Raw genomic sequence first — 27,576 nt, 5'->3', positions numbered from 1 at the left:
GAGAATGTTTCCCATCCGACTCACCCAACTTCTCTTGAGCAATATCCGATTCTAAAAAGGTTGTGCGCGTTTCTCGAAAGGATGAGAGAATTATATATATCGCGCTCTGCCGTATTAGAATCCTTTATAATACTGTCACATTGTGGTAAACAGCATTAATCTAGGTAACCTTTGTAAGGATACTAGGAATTCTGTAGTTGACCTCTGTATGTTGCATAAGACTTGACCATACCGTAGTCTTAAAGTGAATTCTCTACTACATTCATCTTCTCACTAATCATGTACTCTAATAAGCCATGCTTTCGTAAGCATGAGAGCATTATACAATATAGAGTTCCGCTGCGTTAGAATCCTTTAAAAATGTTACCTACGGTAAACAGCATTGAAATGTTGTAATATCTTTCTTATTGAAAGCTTCTTAGCAAAAGGCAGACAATATTTTATTTATGTTTGCTTAACTATCCCCTCAATCCGAGGCTAAAACCACGATTGTAGGGGAGAGACACGGTAGTCATTCCATCCCGCAGGAGAGAGACATGTAACTGACAGTCATGACCGACACTACATGATACTGCGTTGGTGTCTAAAGCGATAGCAGTCTCGTTAGCCGACTGGCCTTACTCTTCCAGAGTTGCCAGGTACTCCATTTAATAAAGGAATCTTATAAAATTATTATCGAACTTCAGGAAGTTCTTATAATGCATATCTAAGCGAAACAAGACTTCGATAGATCTAGAAGCTAAGTAGGTGTTGTCTTAACAATCCCTTTAAGCGTAGTCCTTCCTAGGAAATTCCTGGAAGGATATGGTAATTGAGTTGCTCAGCAAAGAAGTAACTACGGTATGTGCTTATGATTTGCCGTATGTTCTCATACAGCAGATACTCTACTACCTTCTTTCCCTGCCGAGGCAGATAGAGAAAAGAAAAAATTTTTTCTATCTTCGTTCTTTTCGTTAATAGAACGATAGAAAGAGTATATATATCTCCTTAAGGAAGGAAGTTAATCCAGGAACTCTTTAAATCTTCGTGATTTCCTCATAAATCGTGGAAGAGACAGAATTCCTGTTCATCTGTAGGGTTTACGGAAGGAAGTAGATATTTCCTATCCGCCATCATACCCAAACGTCGATGAGATTCTTATAAGAAAACTCCCAAAGCTCTTGCCTCTTCATAACGAGGGAATAGCATGAATGAAGGAGAGAGTCCTCTGAATAAATGAAAAAATGGCTTTCTCTTAGTATCAGAATCCTTCTGGCAAAAAGCGACGGCCGCCTGTGCGCATCTTGCACCTTTGCCAGGGGGAAAGTTGCTCAAGTTGAAAACTCAAAGAGGAGCCTCGCGACTGACCTCTCTCTCATAAGAAGATTAGGAATATTCTGGCGCCTGGCTCCTTGCACCTAGCGCCTGGAATGTTCCGCGCGCCTGGAATGTTCCGCGCGCCTGGAATGTTCCGCACGCTAGAAAGGAGACTCGCTCCTGGAACGTTCCGCTTGCGTGGAAGGTCCCGTGCGCCCTGATAGTTCCAAGCGCCTACTAGACCCCTTTTAGAAAGAGCCTCTTGCCCGGAAACGTTCAATGGAAGGATCGTTCTGATTGCCACTCTACTATAAGGCTCCTTGCTCTAGCCGTCTGTTTGCGCCAGGCTGGCGCTTCGTCTCTTTGAAGGCGCCTTGCGCCAAGAAAAATTTTCTAGAACGCGGCTCGCGTTTGGTTGTAGGAACGCGGCTCGCGCTAGTCTGTTAGCTGGAACGCGCCTCGCTGCTGGCTATTGGAACGTAGCTCACGCTAGCTTGCTGGAACGCGGCTTCCTGGCAGCGGCTGGCTCTTGCTCAGTGTTCTCCTTAGTTTTCAGAAGAACGCCGGCTAGAATCATCCTCAAACTCCAAACATACATTCTTCGTCTTTTCGGATGTAAGATGAAGAGACGCACTTTTTTAAGGATGCCTTATCAATGGCTATCCTTGGCAGTCTGGGACGTTCTACAGAACCTGCCGAGGGGACGCCTGACCGGTGGGGGTTCTCCCTAACCTTCCTGCGGCTGTCGACTTTCCTCCTCCACTGGGTCTGGGAGTTTGGAAGAGGTCTAGGCCTGGAAGCGCTACGGAGCCGATCAGACGCACCCTCCACTGCACTGGGAACACTATATTCACTTCTTACCTTTTTAGAGCTCGCCTTTTGAGCTGCCATCCATTTATCTTCAAATTTGCACATATGAATTTGTAGATTCTGTGGAGTAAGAAGGTGATGAGGATGCAACAATACTAGAATTGTCAATACTGCTCGTTAGTACGAGAGCTCTTAAAGCTCTTCTAAAGGAAGCGTATCTAGTTATATGCTTTCTGACTTCCTAAAGTAGGAAGTTAGATCTTATATTTCCTTCATCAAGTTCTAACACATACACGTATTAGTGAAAAAAAAAAAAATAAATATTTCCCTTATTGCAAAATATACGAGTGTCTACCGAAAAATTTCGGTAGTTTCACGTAATATATTCTTCGAAATTTCGAAGCCAAATTCATTAAAAAGTTAATAAAAGCGTATGCCAAACCAAAGACCCAGTACTTCCCTGCAAAAGACAGCCCAGAAGGTCGATGGCGATGAAAAAACGAAAATCAAGTCAGGAGGTAGCAACAACGTATGTTGACACTACCGCGACAGAGAAAATCTGGTTCTAGAACGGTAATCGTTCCTATTCCTGCCCCCCAGTGGCAGGGGCGGTAGATCACCTGACCTACCTGCAGAGCGTGTGCCGCGAAATTTGAATTTCTGTCGGGGACGACGGAGTCTATAGCTAAGTATATATCTGCTGGGTAAGTTCCATGTACAAAACATAGCCTTAATATCACCCTCAGCTCTAAGGCAGAAAGCTAAAATAGCATTCCCATTAGAACAGCTTAAAGACGGGTGTTGGCAATAAATTTACTTATTAACTGCTGATAGTGCTAAATAAAAGGTTTCATAGTAAAATTCAGATAAAGTTTAGACCTGCATCTAAACTCCAGAGAGAGAGAGGACTGATATAGAGATGAAGGGCTTCAATCTCAACACCTTAAAGTGCTGGTCCTCAGCAAGATCTAAATGTACTTGATGCCATACAGAAAAAAGTATGTATGGAATAATAACTTTGGAAGTAGACTGTGAAAAGTCTTATTATCTCTAAACAGAAAACATTGACGTCTACAAGGTTCCAGGTGCTGAAAATTCCTCTAGAATGGCACCCCCAGCAATACACAGAGCACTGCTTCTGGCCCCAGGCCACGGCAGTTTTAAATTAAGTACAGATCCTATGATAATTTGAAAATCTTATTGGGGAGGGGGACATTCTAACATCTCCAAGCAGTTAAGGAGATACTTAAGTTAAAGTGTATGGAATTGTGTAGTAGAGTTGATTTCCTCTTAACAGAGGAATGAGACATCTACTGAGAGCATTGGAAATTTTGAAAATCATTTGCCCTGAGGCTACAAGGGCTCTACAGGAGACACTAAGCAATTCTTGAACTTGAAATTCCTCAATAGTATTCAGAGTAGATACGAGGGGCAGGCCTGTGAGTCTGAATTAAGCCAAATTTTAAGGAAACATCCACTGCTCAAGCCTGAGGGCCATCAAAGAAGTAGTAATCATTTGGGTGTTCCAGTTCATCTACATGCTAGTAAGTCTAAATGAGTTCTCCTTAAACCCTACACCAACTGCCAAACTTATGGATGTAAAGGCCCTTGTAGGCAGTCAGTTCTTCCTGAATCCCCAATTGCCAAAGCACTGTCCTTCCACAGAATGAATGATCAAACCAATATATTGTTTCATTTCACTCAAAGCAGCAAACATCCCACAAAGACTTTGTTTCTGACCAGGAATAAACCTGCTAAGCATCCTGATGTCTTTCCACTCCCGACATCTAAAAAGTTTTACCAGGTGTAGTGTTGACCATTCTATGTTGCATAAAAGTGTAATGACACTAGTTAAACTCTTTGTGTTGCATGACAAAGGTAAAGGACCAAAATCTGGGCTTAGGTTTAAGAACAAAATAGGCAATTCTTGGTTACAGAGTCCCTCCTACAGTTCTGGAGCCAAAGATGGTTCTGGATTACTTACAAATTTAATGAGCGTTATTTGTAAGTCAAAATTCTTACGCTGAAACTTTACTTTAATTGAGCATGATTATCTCAAAAAATCTTCAATGAGGCCATGGTTCCTAATAAAGAAAAGCCCTTACCATATAGGAAGTTTCCTTCAGGCCTAAAATTCTTCAAGAAGCATGTGCCTATTCATCTTTGACCGACAAGCATGCATAATTAAGTATCATCCCCACATTACTAGATAAGAATGGGGATATAGAGAATTAAAAATATAATGTATAAAAATTGGGCCAGAAGAAGCAACAGGTCCTTGGCCTTTGGAATACTTCTGATTCAGCAGAAGTGTCTTGCTCCTAAAGTCGACACCATCCACCATTGGCAACAAAGTCCCTGACAAAACTTAGAGAGGGCTGCAAACTAACCCAAACAAAGTTCACAGAACAGCAATACCTTCTGGTAAAACATCTTGAAGGAGCTTGCATGACTGAGGATGTATTGGTAAATGGAATACATTCTGCATGTGTACCACAAGTCTAACCATTCTTTGGAAAGGCACTAAAACCATGCTAGAAAACCCAAAAGTATGTGGAAACACTTCTTGTTATTCAGTCTCAAAATGTCCAAGAATATCTCCAATTACTTATGGAGCTCGTCCCAAAGAATTACCCTTGGACTATCATTCCCTGTACATACAACCTCCTACTAAAAACAGACTTATGAGAAATTTCTGCTGAAGACAAAGGAAGCTATAAGAGGGAGATTAAACCAGTGGAGGACAACCAAAAAGAATCACAACTGCCCTCCACCGTCTCCATCATGATAAGGTACTGGTCCCAAGTCTCTCCATACATGTTAGGAGGTTGCAACTGTCCATATCCCAGAACCTGAGGTCTGCACTCATCCCCGGAAGGTATAAAACAAGACTACCAATACATACTCACTTATCACCTTAACCTAACCTGCATCATCAGACAGGGAGTGAAAGTGATCTCACTTCTTCCAAACCGAGTGAGTATAAGCATGAGGACATTACCCTGCAGCATCAGAAATGACTTACTGTCTTTCTCCCTAAACTCGTGCTGGCAACAAACCTTAAAGCTGGCTTCAAAAACTCGCTGGGTTGGTGCCTCCACCTCTCTAAGCTGACGCAGAGACAAGACAATGTAGCTAATGAGTAAAAGGTAACAACTCAACAAGCTAGACTGAAACTCCATCAGTATGTCAGTCAGTCTCGTGTTCATTTCCCCACAAGAAAGAGAAAGAAAGAAAGTGAACCTCCTACTAAAGACAGTTAAATGACCAATAAGCATTTGTTCCGTAAGAGGTGATCTTTGGCTCTCCGTAACTTTATAAGACACAAGACGACAAGCCAAGGCAAACCTAAAGGAAGATTTGTGCATCTGATTACGAGAAAAGTTACAAAATGCTCTCTAATAGAAGCAAGCGCTGGTTCTTTTCTCCAATATTTAGAGGGTGCCGAAATACGTTAAGACAAACAAGACATATTCTCTATGTGGCCTCTTTCCTCCACTAGGTCCAACTCCATTTCAAACTCTTCTTCCGCCAGTGGGCGACAGGAGGAGACAGCTGCCCACAGGAGATAAACTAAAGAGCTTAAATGCATGCTCTTTCTTTGCAACCCTTGGCGACAGAAAGCGACACTTGTCGATAGGAGGTGACAGCAGCTGAATGCTGTATTGCATCCACCATGACTTGATGAAAGGAAGACAGTTTTAAGTGACTCAGGACTCCGCCAAGTCTGCACGAGGTAACTATGTCCACACGAGTCAACAATGTCCACACGAGTCAACTGAGGGAAAGAAAACAAGGCGCAAAAAGATGGGAAACATTGGGAGTCGGAGGGAAAGGAGTTACAACGACTCTCCCGCCTCGTCCGAAAGCGAACATATTTAACTTGAAAAGAACCTTAGATACTACAGACAGTGTAGACTTGAAAGAGAAACATTAATCAAGGCTGTAGTAAGAGATATGCCGATGGCCGAGGAGAAAGTAGGCAAGAACGAACACAAGCATTACCAAGAAAGATGAATATGCTAGCATATGAGAATTTAGAATAACCAAAACATGACAGATAAATAGTCGACTGAGTAGACATAATATCTAAATAATGTAAAACTCACTACAGATATTATCATCTCAATAAAACTGTCTATACCTATATTATAAATTATTAATCCTATGCATGCAAACACCTCAAACTAGGCTAGGTGTTGATGATGGCAGAATGCGCCTACGAAGTGAGGATTAACGCTTACTGAAAAGGTCCTTATGCGAACGCTTTAACGGTCCTTAGAAGAATGCTTTAAACGAGATTCAGACCATGGATTATTATTATTATTAATAGGGGTTAGTTTTTCCAGACCTCTGAGTCTCAAGTAGACTCTTCTCGGGCTGGTTCTCAGGGATCATCCTGAGAAAGAAAAAAAAAAAAAAAAAAAAAAAAAAAAAAAAATAAGACTTTATTTGAGAAACCCGTCTTATTAAAAAATTTATGATTTTATTAATTGAAAAATCCCTGCTTTCCGCAAGAATATTTTTCATTTCCGAACTCCGCAGATAAATAGATCTTTCCTGGGTCCAATTTGGGCACTCAACAAGCAAATGCTGTACTGTCATGGGTGTTTGACATCTGTTACATTTCACTGGGTCGCATGTGGTGTTGACATCAAGTGACCATGTGAGAATCTTGTGTGTCCTATACGTAGCCTTGCTAGGATCACCTCTTTTGCTCTTTCCTCCTGTGAGGATGTTCTCCATGCATAGACTTCAGTTTTATATTTTTACAAGTTTATTTGTCGTTGGCACCGAGGCCCATTCTTCTTTCCAATCCTGGTAAATTAATGTTTTAACTGATTTTACCCAGTCTGACACTGGGGCATATGAAATTGTTGGAGGGATAGTGCAGGCTAATTTTGGCAGCAGAGTCTGCATATTCATTTCCTTTTATTCCCACGTGTGCTGGGATCCAACATATTTCCATTGATATTCCTGATTGGAGGAGTTTGATGAATTTTAATTTTTATTTGAATTTCCTGTACTATTTGGTTTCCTGGTTTATTACTGTCTTATTGCATCTATAGCACTACGTGAGTCACTGAAAATAACAGAGACACTTGCTTTTGCTCCAGATATCATATCTAGAGCCATCTGTATGGCTGTGACTTCAGCAGTAAATACTGATGATATTGAAGGTAGGCTTTTTTTACTTAACATATTTTTCGAATATGCAGATGCTCCTACTCCAACATTATTTTTGGAGCCGTCTGTATATATCATAAATTTGTTGCCTTTTTCTTATAATGCTCCAAAGCATGTTGGCGGTACATTCCGTACTTGTCATTTGTTTTTGAGTAGGTAAGACAGGGAGGTACATATCTTTACTCTATTTAAAATCCATGGTGATGGCAATTCCATTGGTGGGTGAAAAATTGGATTCATATTATGTATGTCATTATGTATCTAGCTTTTTTTGGGAAAGAGCTAGTACTATTACTGCTGTTACTTGATTACAGTTTTGGAAGCAGTAAGTTGCAGGAGACGATCCCGCTTGCAATGAAAGACCTCTTTGTATTGTTATTAAATTACGGTGATGTTTTAAGGGCAAAACACCTGCCTCCACCAAAAGTGAGTTTGTTGGGGACGATCGGAAAGCTCCTGTGCACAATCGCACGCCTTCATGGTGCACTGCATCGAGAGATTTTAATGCAGATTCTGAGGCGGATGAATATATTGGACAGCAGTAATCTATTATGGATAGACTGTTGCCTTATATATCATTATAAAAATGTCTCGCTTTGCTCCCCAATTAGTGTGTGATAACTTTTTTAATATGGCAAGGGCTTTGATGCCCTTGGCTTTAATGTATTTGATGTGCTCTTTCCAATTTAAATGTTGATCAAATATTACTCCTAGATACTTGATTTTTGTACAAAATTGTATTTCAGTGCTATAAAGATGCTGTTTGATTGTTTGGTTCTTCATCCACCTTTTGTCTTTGTAGAAGACGATTGCTTTTGTTTTATCAGTTGAAATTTAAATCCAACTGAATTTGCCCAACTACATATATTTGAAATGGCAGTACTGAGAACTCTCTGAGGCATGTCTCAAATACTACTTGTATAGTAAATGGACAAAGTCATCAACATATAAACTGTTTTTTACACCACTTGGTAAATTTATAGTAATGTCATTGATTGCTAAAGCAAACAATGTACAGCTCAAGACACTACCTTGAGATTCCTTCTTCCAGTTTATAGGTTACTGAGTGGGTAATTTTCTACTCTTACTTGAAAAGTTCTGTTTGTTAAGAAGTTCTTAATAAAATATTGGTAAGTGGCCTCTTAGTCCCTTGGAGTGGAGTTTTTGCATGATGGTATGTTTCCATGTTGTAATCGTATCTTTTTCTATTTCAAAAAAATATACTACTGTTAATTTCTTTTGTTCAAAGCCTTTTTTGATATGATCTTCTAAATGTGTTAAGGGATCTAGGGTTGATCTGCCAGCTATTGAACCAGATTGTGTTGGTGTTAAAATGGATTCTTTGGTTATTACATACGTTAATCGTGCATTAACCATTTTTTCTAAGATTTTGCATAGGCAACTTGTTAGAGATATCGGTCTATAATTGGATGGATTACTTGCATCCTTTCCTGGTTTGTTTATTGGAATAATTATGGCATGTTTCCATTTATCAGGAAAGACACGTTTTAGCCAGATACTATTGTAAAATTTTAATAAATATGATTAGCTATAGGAGCTAATTTTTCTATCATTTCAAATGATATTTTATCATATCCTGGTGCAGAGGATGACAAGAGTTGATGGCATTATCTAGTTCATCCATGTTAAAAATATAGTTATATTCCAGGTCTTCAAGAGTTTCAAAATTGAGTATTATATTTTCTGTTTTTGTTTTCTGATACTTTGAAAATGTGTATCTAGGCTGGAGTAAGCACTGATGTTTTTCAAAATGTTTCCCAATTATGTTTGATATTTCATAAGTATCATGGTATATTTTTCCATTTAAATGTATTGCACTTCTTGGAGGTCTTATATGTTTTCCATTGATTTTCCTTATCTTTTGCCAGATATCCCTTGTGGATGTGTTTGAAGATATGTTTGAGACATATTCCTTCCATGATGCGATTTTTTCAGCTATTACCGTTTTTCTAAATTTGGCTGTATATTTGTATATAGTGGTTTAATGTGGTTAATTGTTATGTTTGTTATAACTATTTTGTTTAATATGTTTATACTATAGGGCATTTTGTGAGTGATTTAAGGCGAGTTTTGGAGTCGTTTAGATTGCGACTCAATATATGTTTTATTTAATTAATGTTGTTAATGTTGGATTCCACCATGGGACAGGGGATTTTGTGGAATGTGTTTTTGGTTTTTGGAATACTTTTATCTGCAGCATTTATTATGAAGTTTGAGAAGGATTCACATGTAGTAGTTGTGATCTTCATTATGTGGGAATGGTGGTATGTTTCGTGTGTATAGGAAATATTTATCCCAGTTAGCTTTTTGGGTATTATATCTTGTAGGTGGCAATATTTTGACATTACTTAAGTAGTTCAGAATGATTGGGAAATGGTCACTTGTGTATGAATCGTCTAGGACGTTCCATTCAAATTTCTCCGCTACATCATTTGAACATAATGAAATGTCAATTGAAGAAAAGGTTAGGTGTGTATTTGAAAAATATGTTGGAATTTCACTTTCATTGAGACAATACAGGTTGTGTTTCATTATAGTATTCTCTATGTTGATTCCGGATGTGTCAGTGGGGTTATTAATATCCCATAATGGATTATGTGCATTAAATCTCCTACTATAAGTTAGTGGTTCCTGTATACTTTTGCTAATAAGTCAGAAAAATCACTGAAATTTGCATTGAAATTGGTTGGTTATATAAATTACAAAATAGTAATTTTACTTATCAGGCATATACAGTTTAATTGATGTTATTTGATATGGCATAGATGGTATGTCAACAGGTTCATGTGTAATGCTATTATGAACGTATATGGCTGTGCCTAATTTTCCACCGTCAGTTGGTGAATAACAGGCAATTTTATAGTGTTGGATATTTGTAGGGTTACTTCCTATATGTAGTAGCCAAATATGCACATTGGGTTGTGGTCTCGTATGATTCTTTGTAATTCACCCCCCAGACGTAGTCGGGTTAAGAGACCATTTATATTCCATTATTGGGAGGAATTGGTGTTAAATTCTGTAAATTGATTGCTGATTTTACTTTTATCTCGTAGTTTATATGCATTTGAATTTATTTTGTGTTTTTTAATCATTGTATTTGTATGTTGGTTATTAGATTCTGCAGTTGTTTGTTTTTCATAGTTGAATATTAATAAGTCTATTTTTGATTTTATAATTTCCTTTTTATTTTACGATTCAGAACATAATTCGTTCTCATGTTGGTGTGTTAAAGGGCACCTCCTTAATTTGGTAAAATTGTCAATACAATTTCGTACTGTGTCCTCTGTCTTGGTAGTTAGTTGGTTATATGTACTTACAAAGCATTCATTACAACCACAAGATGAAGCATGTTTGGTAATATTAATTATTGGTTCAGAAGTTTTTGGTCTAGCTTTAGAAATTTCTGGTTTTGTAATTCTATTGTTCCTTTTCTGTAGTGATAAGGACTGTTGGTTTGAGGGGTTATTTGTTTTGTTGTTGTTAATGGGATATTTCGGTCTTGTGGATGTTGGGGGGTGATAGTTATATTTTGGTTTGGTTTAATGGTATGATTTTCATTAGTATTATTTGATGGAAATTGTAAAGAGTGATCTTTACTGTCCAGATGTTGGCTGTTTGATTGAGATTGAGGGTAATTGTGTATTTCCACTTGTGATGAGGTTAGTTTAATATCTTTTTTAAAATGTTCTCCTGGTGTATTTGGAGTTCTCTGGATTGATTGTAATTTTCAATATTTACTTTTTTTCCCTTAGGTGGGGTTCTTTCTAGAATTCTTTTCTTTTTGCCAGTTCGATTATCATCATTATTTAATTCTTCTTCTATTGGAAGTTCTTTTCCATGGATAACTGAATCATCTATGTTAGTGGTGGTATTGGTTGTTGTAATATCACTTTTATTTTGGGTTTCAGTATTATTGGTATGAAATCCAGTTTCCATGTTTATACTATCTTGTTTGTCATTGTGCTGTTTGATGTCTTGATTTTTAGTCACATTTGAAAAGGTGGGGGTTTTGGATGGATTGTTAACGCCTCTTACTTTTAGCTCAAGTCTGGCTTCCATGACTGACATTCCTGTCCTATTTATTAACAACTGAAGTTCGTGTTATATTGGTAAAATGAACATCCTTAGATTTTGCATGATGGGCTAGTCCACAATTAATACATTTTGATTGATTACAGTTCCAATTAGTGGTATGGTCATCTGATGCACGACCTGCACATATAGCTTTATTACGGCATCTTTTGTATGTGTGTCCATACCTTGAGCACTGTGTACATTGTAATGGTTTAGGAACAAAAGGACGAACTTCTCTATTTTGTCCAAGAATTTTTATTTTAAATGGCAAGTCTTGGCCTGTAAATTTTATTTTGGCAATGTTGATATTTTTACTTTTATCTTTCCTACTTGAAATAGAGTATATTTCTAAATCGTGGATATTGTTATATCTCAATTTTAGGGAGTCTAGCAATAGTTGTTTTGAAGGAAGCTCCTGCTCGCTATTGGGTAGGATGACTGTACCCTGTACATAATTCAATGTTCGTGGCTGTAATTATTACCTTTATATTATTTATTTCTGTTATATTTAAAAAGGCAGTGGACTGCATTTTATTGGTTACTTGGATAAGCCATTCATTGTCCTTGATGTGTCTGTATTCCATGTCTTGTGTTGGATATATGTTAAGTAATTTGTTTTCTAGCATCGCTGCTGAGATTTTGTTGTCAGCTTTGAGGACTAGAAATCTTGACCAATTGTCTGGTCCAAAGAGGTCATCAAAATGTACCAATGTGGGATTAAGTCGGTAATTTTTGTTTCTCTTGGTCCTTGTTTTATGTATGTTGCTTGTCTATTATGATTTTTATATTTTTCTGTATTGCTGGGAGGATTATTTGTCTCTAATTCAGAATTATTGTTCATCATATATGGTTCCATTGTTACGATATTGGAGTTTACCAATTTATTTTTGTTTGTTTCTTTTTTATTTATGCACTCTATTTGGTTTTCTGTCTCTGCTGCTTTACTTGGAACAGGGTGTTCCTTTGTATCTTTTATAGTACTTTCACTGCTTGTGGCAGTACCTAGGAAATTCGGGAGTGACGTGCCAATGGTCATCAACTGTGCCGTAGATTTTCCATCATGGGGCCCAGGGGTACTCAAATCATTTATTTCACAGTTCATAAATTTTGAGTTTAAAAAAAAAAAAAAAAAAATCTTGAAAGATATCATTGGCCCTTCGCGAAGTTAAATCTTCTGCCAAAGGCACAAGTGAGAAAGGACTCCCAAATGTCCGCATCCCTACCCTACCCAAAAGGGGATGGCATAACATGATTATTATGGCCCAAGTGTAAGCAGAACCCGCTTGCTAGGACTAAGAGTATTATGTTAATACAAATTATCCCCATCCTAATCACATTATGGGCAAACTGGATAGAATGCCGAGAGTTCTATTCCTAGAACCAGGCCCCCCCTGGAATCCGTGGTCCAGCTCCACAGAATAGTTCCGCCTGAAAAACAGGTCCGAACATTGTCGGGTAGATGATGGATCTACCACAGTTCTCACTATTTAGCTTCGGATTTAACTCCACGTTAAGCCATGATATGTTTTCTCATTTATTTGCTTTCAAAAATTTTGGCAAAAAATGGAAAAGTCCACATAAGTTTACTCGAAAATATATAATGTCATATGGGACTCTTGGGTTCGAACCTGGGAAGAGATTCCTGAGGTTCGAGAGCCCCCTCACCACGTCAAGGTGGTCCCAAAATGAGGGGGTCAGACCATGGAAAGGGCGAAGTAGGTATTGGAGGGCACAGAAATCCGTCCTGAGAACCAACCCAGTTCCCTGGCAGCGGACATTACCAACTATCGTAGGGCAATCCTACGCTCGGGCTACGTACAGATGAGGGCACCAACACTTTACTTCTAAAAGGGAACACGAAAAAGAGCGCACACTATGGAGGGATTCGGAATGTTCCCATCACGAACTCAGTTCAACTTGTATTAGAACTAAAAATATGTTTAATGTTATGTTCTAACTTCTCGTTACGCTTTTCCTGAACCAAATGGGGAGCAGACGGTGGAGCTACAAAGGAAGTCAATACTAGCACTCCCAAAATGCCTAGTCTGAGTATGGATAGCTGCAGATGAAGGGACACTAAGTAGGATAGAACTGACAGGATTAAGTCGTGACCTAACTAATTGCTTTCACAATCTATTAGTTTCCCCTCTTTCTTATATCTGACATATTCAGGCATAAATTTCTCAAAACAATTCCCTACATTCTTCACATCTAGTAGTTCCAAGTACAAACAGAATGTTTGTTTGTTTGTTTGTTTGAACGTATTGTGTTTTTACATTGCATGGAACCTGTAGTTATTCAGAAATGGGACAAATGGCTTTACGTGACTTCCGAACCAAGTTGAGAGTGAACTCTACCACCAGACAAACCAAATGCTAATCAACTTCCAATTTCAACATCCTGGATACACCAAAATCATTCCTACATAGCCTGATGTTATTGGCTTTACTTCCGATGGAAGATATCCTAGGAAAATGAAATTACATTACTGTAAACAGGTGTAAAACAGCCAAACTTCATAGAATACCAAGCACCTAACCGCAATGGCGGCAAGGAGAATTCTGACAAGAGCTAAAACATTCGAAACACACCTGATGGAGAACAGGTAAATTAGACAGTCGTCCGGGCAGCCATTTGATTTTTTGTTTGAATACCAACTCGCCTAATCAGCACAGAGATATAGCTAACTTTAACAATAGGTAAGATTCATCACAAATAAAATAGTTTAAAGATATCACTGCAATGTTAGTTTCATTATATATTACATTCATGGAGAAAATGGTCACTTAAGCTAAAAAATAAGACTAAATTTCTTTAAAGGAAACTGCGTCACTTGTAACAAATAAGCCATCAATTAGGACCACTATACGTATACTTATTAATGAGATAAGCAAGAGGGACTAGTAATGACAACTGTAGTAATATAAAATATATATGCAAGGTAATAAATACTATGCAAAGTGGGACAAGTACTACTACCACAGAATTTTAGTTAGTTACCTTTCAAAGTACTGAAGAGCAGGAACTATGTACACTCCTTGGCTCATTTTACAATTACCAATATTAAAAAGAGACAAATGCAAAAGCAAATACCCAGGTGCTGGAAAAAAGCTTGTCTATCATACTGACTGACAATTATTACACTTTTTAACTTTTTAATGTGAATACCAGAGTATCAGGCAGCCTAATGCTCTTTCTAGGCCAGGCCTGAAGGAAACAGCCCCACTTCCTGGTGTAAGGAAGATTATGGTAGTCAAGAGAAAACAAAAGAAGAGATATTTCTATCAATAGTCAATTGAAAACTGGCCTTGTAATGTGCAAAATGAGCAGTTGTGTTAACTACACTTTAGATGTGGATTATGGTTTATCAAAATTTTCCTTCAGCTTCAATGAAGGGTCATAGTACCTATGGCAATGAGACATCACCTCATTGCCAAGGATTAATTTAAAAACTGGGAAGAAAAAAGCCAATATAAGGCTACAGTAATCGTAATGATAAAAACTTAAAGCAGTTTAACAAAATATGAAAATGCCCAGAACAAAATACAGTATCTAAGTACTGTAATAAATACAGAGTGGATACTGACTACCTTGGAACTTGAATTTTGTCATAAATCCCAAGCATTCACTATCTCACAATATCAAACTGATTTACAGAGAAACACCAATTCAAGAGCTTGTAGTATGAGACTGGGAAGTCAAAGGCAACAATTATCAGCAAAAGTATGAATGAAGAGATGGTGGGCTGCACGCCTTGATATGTGGAAAAAAAAAACAGGAGAGATTTACAATTCTCCTTGATGACACACTAAATGACAGCATAGTACTGACTCTATTCTGCAGACCTGGTAAAGGTATAATAGTATTAGGAGTCTGGGGCAGTCTTCCTGTCCAAGAAGTTACAGGAGGACTTGGGGTACCAAGAACATTGATGACTTCCTGTAAGAGAGCCTATTTCTGTATTTCTTTTTTCTTCTGCCTAGGAGAGGAAGAAGGGGCAAAACACAATGAGTAGGAGGAGGAAGTAGTACATTTGTGCATCTTTTCCTTACCCATCTTACAGAGCAGGAGAATTGGTTTAGTTGAGGAAAACAGATGTCAATGGAGCACTATTCATAGTTGATGCTGAAGGGTCATCTCCCATGGGTAGAATGATGACTGTCAGAGGCTAAACAAGGATTAGCTCCTTGATAGGTACAGCAAGAGCACATGGAGATCCTGCAGACTAAAGTCAATGCTAAGTGGTTTAGAAAAGAAGCAAAAGATGGGATCCTGGTATACCGAGGGGGTTTCAGAGGAGGAGTATTTCCTCCAGAAAACACTGTACAAGGGACCAACTCAAACATTCCTTGCAGGGGAAAATAAACTGCATGTCCCACCCAGAAGGATCTATATCTGTGGGGATCTACAACCACTAAGGACATGAAGAGGCCACACACTTATGTCCTTCACATCTTCACTGTTCATTCCTCTTAGGCACATACAGATTCACACGTAAAAAAAACACCATACAAAAAGAGCAAAAAAGTTTCAACTTTTCAGATGAGTGGGGTCCCTCCCCCAACTCACCACCAGCTAATTACCTTTCTACAAAGTTCACATAGAGGTATTATACTCCTACTTAAAAGGGCCTGGTTTGTATTCCAATAGAAACAATTGTGGTTTGCATATGCTTGTACAACTTTGGAATAATTTTAGTGAATAATGTGCAAGTTCAACAAACAACAAAGAGCTTGGTATATAAAGGTACAAAATCAAGAAACAAAGTTAAATATTACCTTCACAACATTACCCCATTTTCCGGCATCAAAAGGATGTAGTTTTTCCATGCCACAAAGACGTATGTTGTATTCATCTCTATACACAATTGGAATTTGATCAGACCCAATATCAATGTATAATTTGCTTTCACCAGCCCTAAGAAAAGGAAAAACAAATTGAAAAAATATCTGTACTTTTAAAGTCAGGCAGTGAAAATTACAAAAATCATCTTTACCTATTTTACATTACTTAAAGCAACAAAATTTTAGCAAAACTTTGTTCATACATAAACCTTACATTTCTCTTGGCATGGCATCATTTTCTGTGGACTCTTCTGGGCAGACAGACGCCATTCTGGAACGAAAAATTTAATAACATTAACATTAAAAACAGCATGAGTATGACTAAAAACCCTTATAATTATTACTAACACTACTATGCATATGATCATCCTTTTATCAGTAAATGCCATGAGGAGACAAACCTAGAAAAAAGTAATCACAATAGCCACTTTATTAACTCTCCAACCTTGTATACGACACTGCACTACTGGGAGCAAACCAAACCAAATGATCTTTCTGCAGGAGCCACTGATTCTGGAACATTTCACATGGCAGTGCATTTCCCATCTCAAGAGGGGTGGAGAAGGGAACACCTACCTCAAAAGTCCCATTCCCTTTCATTTGGGGCCAGAACCTGACAGGTGCCCTAAAGGGCAGGGAAGACTCTAGCTCTATTATGAGGAAAGATTTTTTGGAGAACTGGCCCTTTAAGAGTAGCCATCCTCAAAGGCTTGGCTGTGGTCTCTTTTTAAACCCTAACGGACTTCATTGACACTGCACAATGGAGTAGTGTCTCCCATTCATCAGAATGCTACTTCTCAACCAATTCCTAAATTACTCTTCTAAAGACTAAAGGCAGTCCCACCACAATCTATTCCACACATAGACTATGTAATCTGTTTTGAAACTTGAGAGAAAGGTATAGAAATCACATCATGCTTTCTCAGAACAAAGTTTAATCACTGATTGTTGATCGTGTAGACCAGTGTAGCAATATAAATCAAAGGCAGACATAATAAATAACTTTATTTACCTCTCAGTTCCAACCTGACAAGCGCCTAGGGTACATCATTTCAATTCGCTTCCCCTTCCCGCTCACAACATAAACATAAACAAACCTCACAAAGAAATGACAAGCACAATGCGCAATGTCGTACACAAACATTCTCAACAGAGTTAACATATTCCTCTCTTTTGAAAGAAAACAAAAGAAATCCATGTCCAAAGCAACAAGCATTATATGGCTTAGGAAAAAAATAAAATTATCTGCTTATAAAATCTATTTAAGATTTCAGGGATCCACTCTCAAACACTACCTATTCTCCAAGAATTTACCCTCTTTTTGGTTAACACATCAGCCAACTGTGCTTTTGAATCTACCTAAAATACCTTGAACTCTCCATTCTGAACCAATTCCTTGAGAATAGCTATGTCAATTCTCAATCTCTTTTCTGAAACACTTTTAACAGAGTATACATTCTCATAAAGTGAATGGTTACCCACATCGAGTTCCACAGGCAGATTTCTCTTTCCATCATACAATATTTGGGACATGTTTCCAAGAAAGTAAGCCATATCCACTGCCTCAGTGGCTGTTAGTGTTTCTGCTGCAAGAGTGCTTTTTACAACCCTTCTGATTTTCCTTGACTCCCAGTATAAAGGACAACTATTTCCATTTTCACCCACTTAGAAAATCACAAAGCCCCAAGCACTACTAAATCCATCAGGGAGATTGGCATAAGAAACATCACTGTACACAACCAACTTAAAAGTTAAAACTGTCTCCAAGTCCTGGGAAGTACATACAGCTCTCAAAGGTACAAGCTTTTCTTAGACATTTGTTTGCCTCAATCAGATCTTTTACCTTAGGGTTATTTATTTTACAGCTAAGTTCCAATACATCATGTGACAAGTCAGGTCTTGAATTTGTGCATAACCACTCTAGTGGGCCTACTAGACTCCTAAAGTTCTCCTTTTCTTCTTCATTACACTCCATATTCTTATTTAATCCTCTCTCAGCACTTACAGTTATAGATTCAGGAGATTTACAAAACTCATTTTCATAAAGTGTGACACCATGCTTATTCTGTGCAATATCCAGGCCACTGTATCTGAATATAGCATTACTTTGTTCTTTAACCTGAAAATGATTTCTGATTTGTGCAATGACCACATTTTCAAGTGTCTTTATTCCTCCCCACAAGAAATCATCTACATGCATCAAAAACATACTACACAGATCTCCATAATACCAATAGAATGCTGCAGGGTCAGTTTTCACCTGATTACATCCCATCTTCAACAGGAAAGTCTTCACTGTGAGATACCATTTTCTAGCAGCATCATTAAGACCATATAGTACACATTTTTTTAATTTCCATAGTAAATTATCATCACAGCCAGCTTCAACAGGTGGAGTAAGATACACTTCACTCTGTAGGAATGCAGCCTTAATATCAATTGAATTCACTGCCCATCTTTTGGAAGACAATATACCAACAAAGGACCTCGACACTTCCTTGCTAACAGTGGGAGAATCTGACTGGATTTCTTCTTTTTCCTCAAAACCTCTGGCAACTAGCCGTGCTTTAATTTTCTTTTTCCCATCACTATTTTCCTTTTCTGTCATCACCCATCGTACTGACAATGCCTTCTGACCCAAGTTAGAAATTTCCTCATAAACATTAAAATTCTTCCAGGTTTTTAGTTCTTCTTGTTTTGCTTTAACAAGTTCCTGACTTTCTGTGTTTTCACAAGCCATTACGATTTCACTGGGTTCCTGTACTTCATCTTCTAAAACTGGTACCCATTTTTCTACATCTCTGTTCCAGTCAATGGCTGTTATATGTCCATCTTTATGTTCAATATTTCTCCAACTACTATATTTTCCTGTAGATTTTCCAGCACAGCTGTGAACAGTTCCTATCTGCCATTCATCAGACTCTTTCAGCAGGAATCTTACTCTCTGTCCAATCTTTGGAATACTCTTAACTGTTAAATTATCTTCAGATACAGTGACCTCAACTTTGGTTTGGTTCTCTTGTTCTTCATCTTCATCTTTCTCACTTTCTGTTGGATTTATAACTGCCCTCTATCTCATTCTTCCTACCATAGTCTGTCTCATCCTTTTCTCTTTGATGCCTCAACATATCAAGCAGCGCATTTCCTTCTTCATTGTTTATATCAAAACTGTATGGAATTTCCTGAATGTGTGTTTCATGTGATCTTACAATATTTGAACCATATTTCAAAATCACTGTTTAGCCAACTTGACCAGTGGCTGTTGCTGGTCCTTTCCATTCCTTAAGGACTTTACCAGTGGTCCCTACTTTTGTGTCTTAGTGCCCATCGTATTTTCTCAGAAGTTTCAGCAGCAATAAAGGCTTTTCTTGCAGAATGGCAAGCATTGAGATGTTTAGCAACCATTTCACTAGATGTTGTACCCTCCAGTGCAGGAAGTTCATCACTCATGGTACATGACAGGTTAGGATTCTGCCCATACATGAGTTCATAAAGGCTAAAGCCCCCTACTACTTGAAGACAATTTTTAGCATTGACTGCCCATGCCAAAGCCACTTTTAAAGACAGTTCTGGTTGCTCTGCCATCATTTTTGTTACCATTTCGTCTATAACTGCGTGACTATGCTCACAAAGACCATTACTGAAGGGAAAGCATGCTGCTGTATGCATCACTTGAATGTTCACGTCCTCACACATTTCTAGGAGCGTGTTATTCGCAAACTCTCCACCATTATCACACAAGAATTTCACAGGGGGTCCCAAACCAGTTCCCAACCATGTCTCCATAATTTTCTCTATTATCTCCTTGGGTTCTTTACTTCTTGTCACACAAAACTTTGAGAACCTTGATGCCATAACCACCATATGCAGAAAATATATATCCCTTTTTTGTATTCCTTTAGGTCTAATGCCACTACTTCACTGAACTCCTTTGCCATATTCACACTAACAATTGGCCTTGATGGTGTTTTCTTATATCTCACAGCTATCTCATACTTCTTCACCATACACGTAGCACATTTCATCCTTAACACCAGCATCCTTCAACAACTGAATCAGTTGTTTAGATGAGGGATGCCTGATTTGTTGGTGCAATTTTCCTATCTTCTTCTTCTTTTCCTTTTCATTATCTCCCAAGGTCATCATTATTTCTTCTGTTTTCTTCCTGGCTTCTTTCTCATCCCTCAGTGGAAGGCAATAGTGTCCTGAGGAAGTGCACCTCAATTTCAACTTTCTTCCAGGAATTTCTGCAGTATCATCTTCTAAGTCCAATTTCATTTGTGCTCTCTTCATTGATTTTTTACAGAATAAAAGGGGGATTGAGCAGTTCACCACATCTGCTATGACACTTGTTCTGTCACCTACAACGTTCACTGGAAAGTTTACTTTCATCATTGACTTATAAACATTACCATCACCACACCTAAACATGTTCCACTTTCTTCCGCTTCTATTCGCAATTTTTTTTTTGTCTGACAAAGACTGTGTGTATGCTTTCAACCAATTACTACCATACACTGTAGAACTGCAAGCTGTGTCTAGGATAGCACAATTAATATATTCTCAACGCTGACATCATTTTGGGATTTTTAATAACAGAATATAATTCTTCTTCCTTTACACTACTTACATACACACATGCCTATTTGTTTCACTTCTGTTTACTATGCTTCCTTTTCCTCTGCCTCTAAAAAAAAAAAAACCTTCCTGTCCTCTTCCATGAGTAATAACATTTACCTCCTCCGTGCTAAATACTGGTTCAGATTTTATCACCACAGCAGGGGTCTCACTCTCACTCCTGTTTGACACTGCACCCAATAACAACACTTCCTGACTACCAAAAAATTTCAAATATTTTATCCGTTTCACTAAAGGACACTGCTGTCAACACTATTTGTTTATCTTTAACCTCTAAGCCCTGGCACTTGGTCCTAGTAACTTAAATGCTAAAATACACTTTGGTATACTTACTTTGTGCCTCTCCAGAACTGTAATTCTCTTCACAAATTCCAAAATGTACTTCTCCATTGTATGTTCCTTCTCCTTTTTGTAGATGTCAAACCTTGTCCATGCCTCATACGCTGCTAACATCTCATCCTTCTTGTACCACTTGTCCAAGTGTTGAAGCAAAACTTTCATTCCATCTTCGACTGTCAACTCATCAATATCCACTTCCTCAAAAATCTTGCTCCTTACCTTGCTTCCTTCTGGGAATGACAGGGCAACAACCACAGTCTGTTTCTTTTTCTCAATGCTTGTGACAAGCTGCTATGCTTTCAGCTCGTTTCCAGCGGTAATAGCCCTTATCAGCAGCGAAAAACTGGCAACACCAGCCTACCACCACATTCGCTGACGCTACTCATGTTTATGACGCTTAGCCTAGCTTCGAACAAATAACTCGTTAAATCCCCTCTTTCCTGCCACAACATGCTCTGCTATATTTGTGTCATGTGACCAGTGTGGCATTGATAAATAAAGGCGACATAAAAAAACTACTTTATTTACCTCTCAGTTCCAACCTGACAAGTGCCTACATCATTTCGATTTGCCTCCCCTTCCCACTCACAACATAAACACAAACAAACCTCACAAACAAATGATGAGTGCAATGCACAATGTCGTACACAATCATTCTCAACAGAGCTAACACTGATTAGCTGACAGGTATATGAGAAAATAAGTATCTTTTCTCCCTGCACCATCAACCTTTGGACTTTGCCGATTAATCATCCAGGGATAACACACCAGTGATGGGAATATTAGCAAGCCCTTTTATATAGAGGTCAACCCACACTGTTGCCTAAAAGAAGGGCATGGCAATCAACTCCACAGATCCTGACTCAGCAGAAGGAAGGAAACACCTTTTGAGAGTTATTTCAGGAGAGTTTGGTTGCAATTAGGCAAAATGACAAGTCAACCTAAAGTGGGGTATTCAGTGTGCCCTTGGGCATGCAGAACTTTAGCTGTTATGTCACATGCAGGGAAAGCAATTTGCTAAAGCAGTTGGACGCCAGGGAACCTTCTAAACCGGAGATCAAGTTGTTAACCTATTCCATGACCCCCTTTAACAATCAAAATGATGGTGTAGTCTCCAGGGCAAACACTTGGGTTAGCTCAATCATTGGGATTCAGTTTTAAAACTGCATCAAGTCAGTTACTGGAGATCTTTGTACTTATGGAAGAGCACAATGATCTCACAGAAGTTCCTCTCCAACTCCACCTACATGGGTTGTGTAGGACCCACAGGTCATAGCAGTGCCCTTGCTGACCAAAAGGATCCTCTCCTTAACAAGAAACAACAGATATACCACCTGCCCTTGTAACTTGGCTTAGGGGCCAATTGATTGCCCTTCAAAAAAGACATCAACTCTTCTAACTGTTTAAGAGGGAACAGATTAGATTTATCCTGTGTTGATGTTGACACAGCAGAAGTCGGAGTTGAAATGCCAGAAGTCGCAGGTGTCAAAATACCTGACACTGAAGGAGCCATGCTCTTCGAAGAAAATGTTGCACGAGAAGTCGAAGGAGCATTCGACTAATGTACAAGCATTGAATGCTTTTAAGATGGCAAAATACGGCCTCCTCCTTGAGGGACCAAAAAGTCTGAAGTCAAAAAACTATCTTGAGGGGAAGTAGAAGTTGCGACATTACAAGCAGGACAGGAATCGTAATCCACTTCTTTGGCCTTCTTAACAGGAGAAGGGGAGAAGTCTACTAAAGTCGCACGGACACGAAACTGATGAACTACGCCACTTAAGACACCTCAAGGGAGAGGAATCTCTCAACTCCGACGATAATGGAGCAGTGAACGAAACACCTTTCCAACAGTGTTGTCAATCCTGTAGGCGCACTACAGGATCGACGGAAAAAGTGACTGCTTATGGGCAAACCCCACCAGTCTCCCTTGGACCTCCTGTCTTCTCCCCAAGGCGGGGGAGTAGGACAGGGACCTTCATCTAGGAGAACTGGTGGGACAAACAGCCATCCACTCAGAAAGCAATGCGCTAACACTAGGCACTTCATTATAATTAGCCTTTTCTAGAAAAGTCTTATCTGAAAAACAGTAATGGCAAGACCATCAAACTTTTTCTTGAACCTAGATTTGAGGCTGGCAATGACATCGGGGGAAACAACACAGGAGGCTGTTAAAAGAGTTAAAGGAGCAGGAGAAGGATGACTTAAGATTGGGGACATATTACGACAAGTTCCGGATGCTGACCGTTTCACAGGTGCGGACCTTACTTCCCCGTGGGGCCGTCACCACCTCTATAGATCTTACAGATGCCTACTATCATATCCCGATAGCAAGACACTTCCGCCCCTTCCTAGGCTTCAGACTAGGAAAGAAGGCAATTTCCTTCAAAGTAATGCCATTTGGGCTCAACATAGCGCCCAGAATATTTACGAAGATAGCGGAAACAGTAGTCCAGGAATTAAGGACTCAAGGGATAATGCTAGTAGCCTATCTAGACGACTGGCTCATATGGGCCACAGACGTCGAAGAATGCCGCAAGGCAACGGTCAAAGTGATAAGTTTTCTGGAATACCTAGGATTCCAGATAAACAGGAAGAAGTCCCAGCTGACTCCGGCACCACGCTTTCAGTGGTTAGGAATTCAATGGGACCTAAATGCGTACAATCTATCAATTCCGCCGGCAAAACGAAGAGAAATAGCAAAGGCTACAAGGAAATTCCTCAAGGGCAAACAGACGTTCCGGAGGAACCAAGAAAGGATTCTAGGTTCACTCCAGTTTGCATCAGTTACGGACGTACTGTTGAAAGCCAAACTAAAGGATATAAACCGAGTCTGGCGATCGAGAGCAAACAAGAGGTCCCGGGACAAAGCATTCCGGATCCCGGCGATCTTACGCAAGAGACTCCGTCCCTGGACAGAAGTCAAGAGTCTGTCGAAATCAATACCACTGCAGTTTCCTCCGCCCGCCCTGATAGTCCACACGAACGCCTCTCTGAGCGGCTGGGGAGGATACTCACAATACAAAAAAGTACAAGGGACTTGGTCAGTGTCATTCCGCCAGCTACATATCAATGTATGTATTGGAAGCTATGGCAGTGTTTCTAACCCTGAAGAAACTCCTGCTAGCAAAGAAAATCCACATCAAACTGGTATTAGACAGTGCGGTGGTAGTCCACTGCTTAAACAGAGGAGGCTCCAAGTCGAGCCATGTAAATCACGTTATGATAGCAATATTTGCTCTAGCAGCAAGGAACCAATGGTATCTATCAGCCACACACCTAGCGGGAGTAAGGAATGTAGTAGCGGACGCATTGTCAAGGACTACTCCGCTGGAATCGGAATGGTCCTTAGACGAAAATTCATTCAAATGGATCTGCCAACAGGTACCAAGGCTTCAAGTAGACCTTTTTGCCACAGAATTAAACCACAAACTAGCTTGTTATGTGGCACCCAACCTGGACCCTCTGGCATATGCCACGGACGCCATGGCAATAGATTGGAATACCTAGAAGAGAATTTATCTCTTTCCGCCGGTAAACCTACTACTGAAAGTTCTGAACAAACTCAGGTCCTTCAAGGGTCAGATCGCACTAGTTGCTCCCAACTGGCCCAAGAGCAATTGGTTCCCACTACTAGTGGAATTGGGACTCCGGCCCCACCGGATTCCCAATCCCAGACTGACGCGGTTGGTACAACGCGGACTGTGTCCGCTTCCTCAGGAATTCAGAAAGCCCTAACTTTATGGACTTCATGAAGTTCACGGCGCAGAAAGATGCCAACATTGATCCTCAAAACATCCGGTTCCTAGAATCAAACAAACGAGAATCAACACTGCGTCAAAACGACTCAGCAGTAAAGAAGCTAGCCACCTTCTTGAGAGACACAGAGGCACAAACCATGACTACGAATCAGGCAATTACCTTTTACAGAACCTTGTTTGAAAAAGGCTTGGCAGCTAGTACTATTACTACAACCAAATCGGCATTAAAGAAAATATTCCAATTGGGATTTAATATTGACCTTACAGATTTGTATTTTTCCTCTATCCCCAGGGCTTGTGCTAGACTTAGACCAGTAAATAGACCTAGGACGGTCTCTTAGTTTTTAAACGATGTCCTTAAGCTTGCTTCAGACACTGTTAACGAGTCATGTTCTTATATAACGCTCCTAAGGAAAACATTATTCTTAATAAGTCTGGCCTCAGGAGCCAGAATATCTGAGCTGTCGGCCCTTTCCAGGGAACCAGATCATATTGAATTCCTTCCATATGGTGAATTACTGCTTTTACCGGATCGTCAATTCTTGCTAAAAACGAAGACCCACAAAATAGGTGGGCCTCTTGGAAAATAGTTCCACTGCCACAGGACCTATCCTTATGTCCAGTAAACTCACTAAGAGCCTATCTAAACAGAACCGTCACGAAATCTTCAGGACCCTTGTTTATCAGGGAAAATGGTGGGACCATCTCCCTAAAAGGAATTAGACAACAAATTCTTTATTTTATTAAACAGGCCAATCCAGAATCAATTCCGCATGCACATGATATTAGAGCGGTAGCTACCTCAGTCAATTATTTTCAACACATGAACTTTGACGATCTTAAAAAGTACACAGGCTGGAAGTCGCCGACAGTATTTAAGCGCCACTACCTAAAATCCTTAGAGGCCCTTAAATTCCCAGCAGTGGCAGCAGGGAACACAGTTTCCCCTGACACTACATAACATAATAATAACTAGTCTTTTAGCCTATGTCTCACTTTACATCTTTCTCTCCTACCTGCCTCGCTAGCATTCTTGATCTTCGCTCGGTTGTTACTGGGTTGCACACATTGACCTTATTCTGACCTGGACTGTACTTGATCACTCTTGGTTGTACATATGAATATGGATTGTATATATGTGTAAATAACTTCCTGTATTGTGGTGTAGGACTCATTAAGGTTATTACTTTTGGGTTATATAACCCTACTCAGTAGCTAAGGACTGTAGTTTAAGGAAATCATTAAAACTTTCAGTAGAATTAAGAAATTTTATTAAGAACTTGTAGAATTAAGACATTCTTATTAAATAGTAATTAGATTTATTATACAAGTTTCATTTCCCTTACAGTAACTTACCTACTCTAACCTTCCAAAATGGTTGGGCCAATTTTCTGTTACTATTTCACGGAGCGACACAGGTTAGGCCCAGAAAAGGGATTTTGACATAGGAAAAATCTATTTCTGGGCAGTGACCTGTGTCGCCCAGTGAAACCCACCCTCTAATTTCCACACCCTAACTGGCCCAAGCTTGGGTGCTATCTACAGGAATGGTAAACAAAGCACTAGTTGTAGCAGTAGTGGGTGGTAGATGGTCTGGAACAGCTCTTCTATAGACGAGGGATATTGAGAAAGGAAGAGACTAAATGGCAGGGGACCTCTGGTAGTGGTTTCACTCGCCCCAGTTACCATACCGACACCCTTAAATAAGGGTGAGCGAGCCAGGATATCCTGGCATAACCATACAGCTTTTTTCTCTGGTATATTTAGCAATATTTGTACCTTAGAAATGAGTGCTAAAGGGACATTTCACTGGGCGACACAGGTCACTGCCCAGAAATAGATTTTTCCTTTGTCAAAATCCCTTTTGTAAACATACACAAAGGATGATCTCTGGATCCCATCTCATATAGTATAATTCATTAATATACATACTTATGCAAAATGAACTGGATAATGTACTCACTTATTTACAGATGAACACTCAGCCATGGTAAAGTACTGTACTTAAATCTTTTCTTGCCACATCATCTAAGGAGCCCCTGATCCTCCCCCCAATGTTTATCAATTGTGAAAACAAACATGCTGCAAAATATCCAAATAATACAACTTTACTATGAAAAACCAAATAATCAGGAAGTGTTGAACAACCCTAGCAGTGTCCTTCTGAACAATATAATAGACACAAAATGTAAATAAAAATAGTAAGAAGCTCCAGCTTTTCAAAGCTTTGGTTCTTTCCTATACAACGTACTACAAGAGTATTTTATTACCACTGCAATTCAATACATTTAATTTTACCCTTAAAATAATTAATATACAGACAGTCCCCAGTTTACGATGGATCCGGCTTATGACATTCCGAGGTTACAACGTTTTTCAAATTTATCGGAAATTATTTCCCGGTCTACAGGGCATGTTCCAGGGTTACAATGCTTACGATGCAGATCCAACAGAAGGAATATGGCTCCAAAATGGCAGAATAATAAAAATTTGGAGTTTTTTTTATTAAAAACTCAATAAAAATGCTGTTTACATCTTTTTCAATACACCCAAAGCATTTAGAGTATGGTTTTCCTCAATTTTTTTACAATTTTCAATGAGGTTTCGGT

At 39.2% G+C, this 27,576-nt stretch overlaps 1 protein-coding gene across 2 annotated transcripts in view; it reads right to left on the bottom strand.

Moving 5' to 3' along the window:
* The window catches only part of LOC135225690 (histone deacetylase 11-like), a 96,066-nt gene extending 68,991 nt beyond the window's left edge, over positions 1 to 27,075 (bottom strand). For both annotated transcript variants that reach the window (XR_010317068.1, XM_064265039.1), the window contains exons 1-3: positions 26,931 to 27,075; positions 16,447 to 16,503; positions 16,167 to 16,305 (exon numbers count right to left, since the gene is read on the bottom strand). Coding sequence is in view for 1 of the 2 variants with exons in the window: in XM_064265039.1 (XP_064121109.1) it covers positions 16,167 to 16,305; positions 16,447 to 16,503; positions 26,931 to 26,956 (222 nt within the window). In the remaining variant the exon portion in view is untranslated. The remainder of the gene's footprint in view (positions 1 to 16,166; positions 16,306 to 16,446; positions 16,504 to 26,930) is intronic.
* Positions 27,076 to 27,576: the final 501 nt, after the last annotated feature.

This window comes from Macrobrachium nipponense, chromosome 13 (assembly GCF_015104395.2).
Source record: "Macrobrachium nipponense isolate FS-2020 chromosome 13, ASM1510439v2, whole genome shotgun sequence".
NCBI classification, from domain to species: Eukaryota; Metazoa; Arthropoda; class Malacostraca; order Decapoda; family Palaemonidae; genus Macrobrachium; species Macrobrachium nipponense.
The sequence above is the reverse complement of the archived record's forward strand: the minus strand, read 5'-3'. Positions and strand labels throughout refer to the sequence as shown.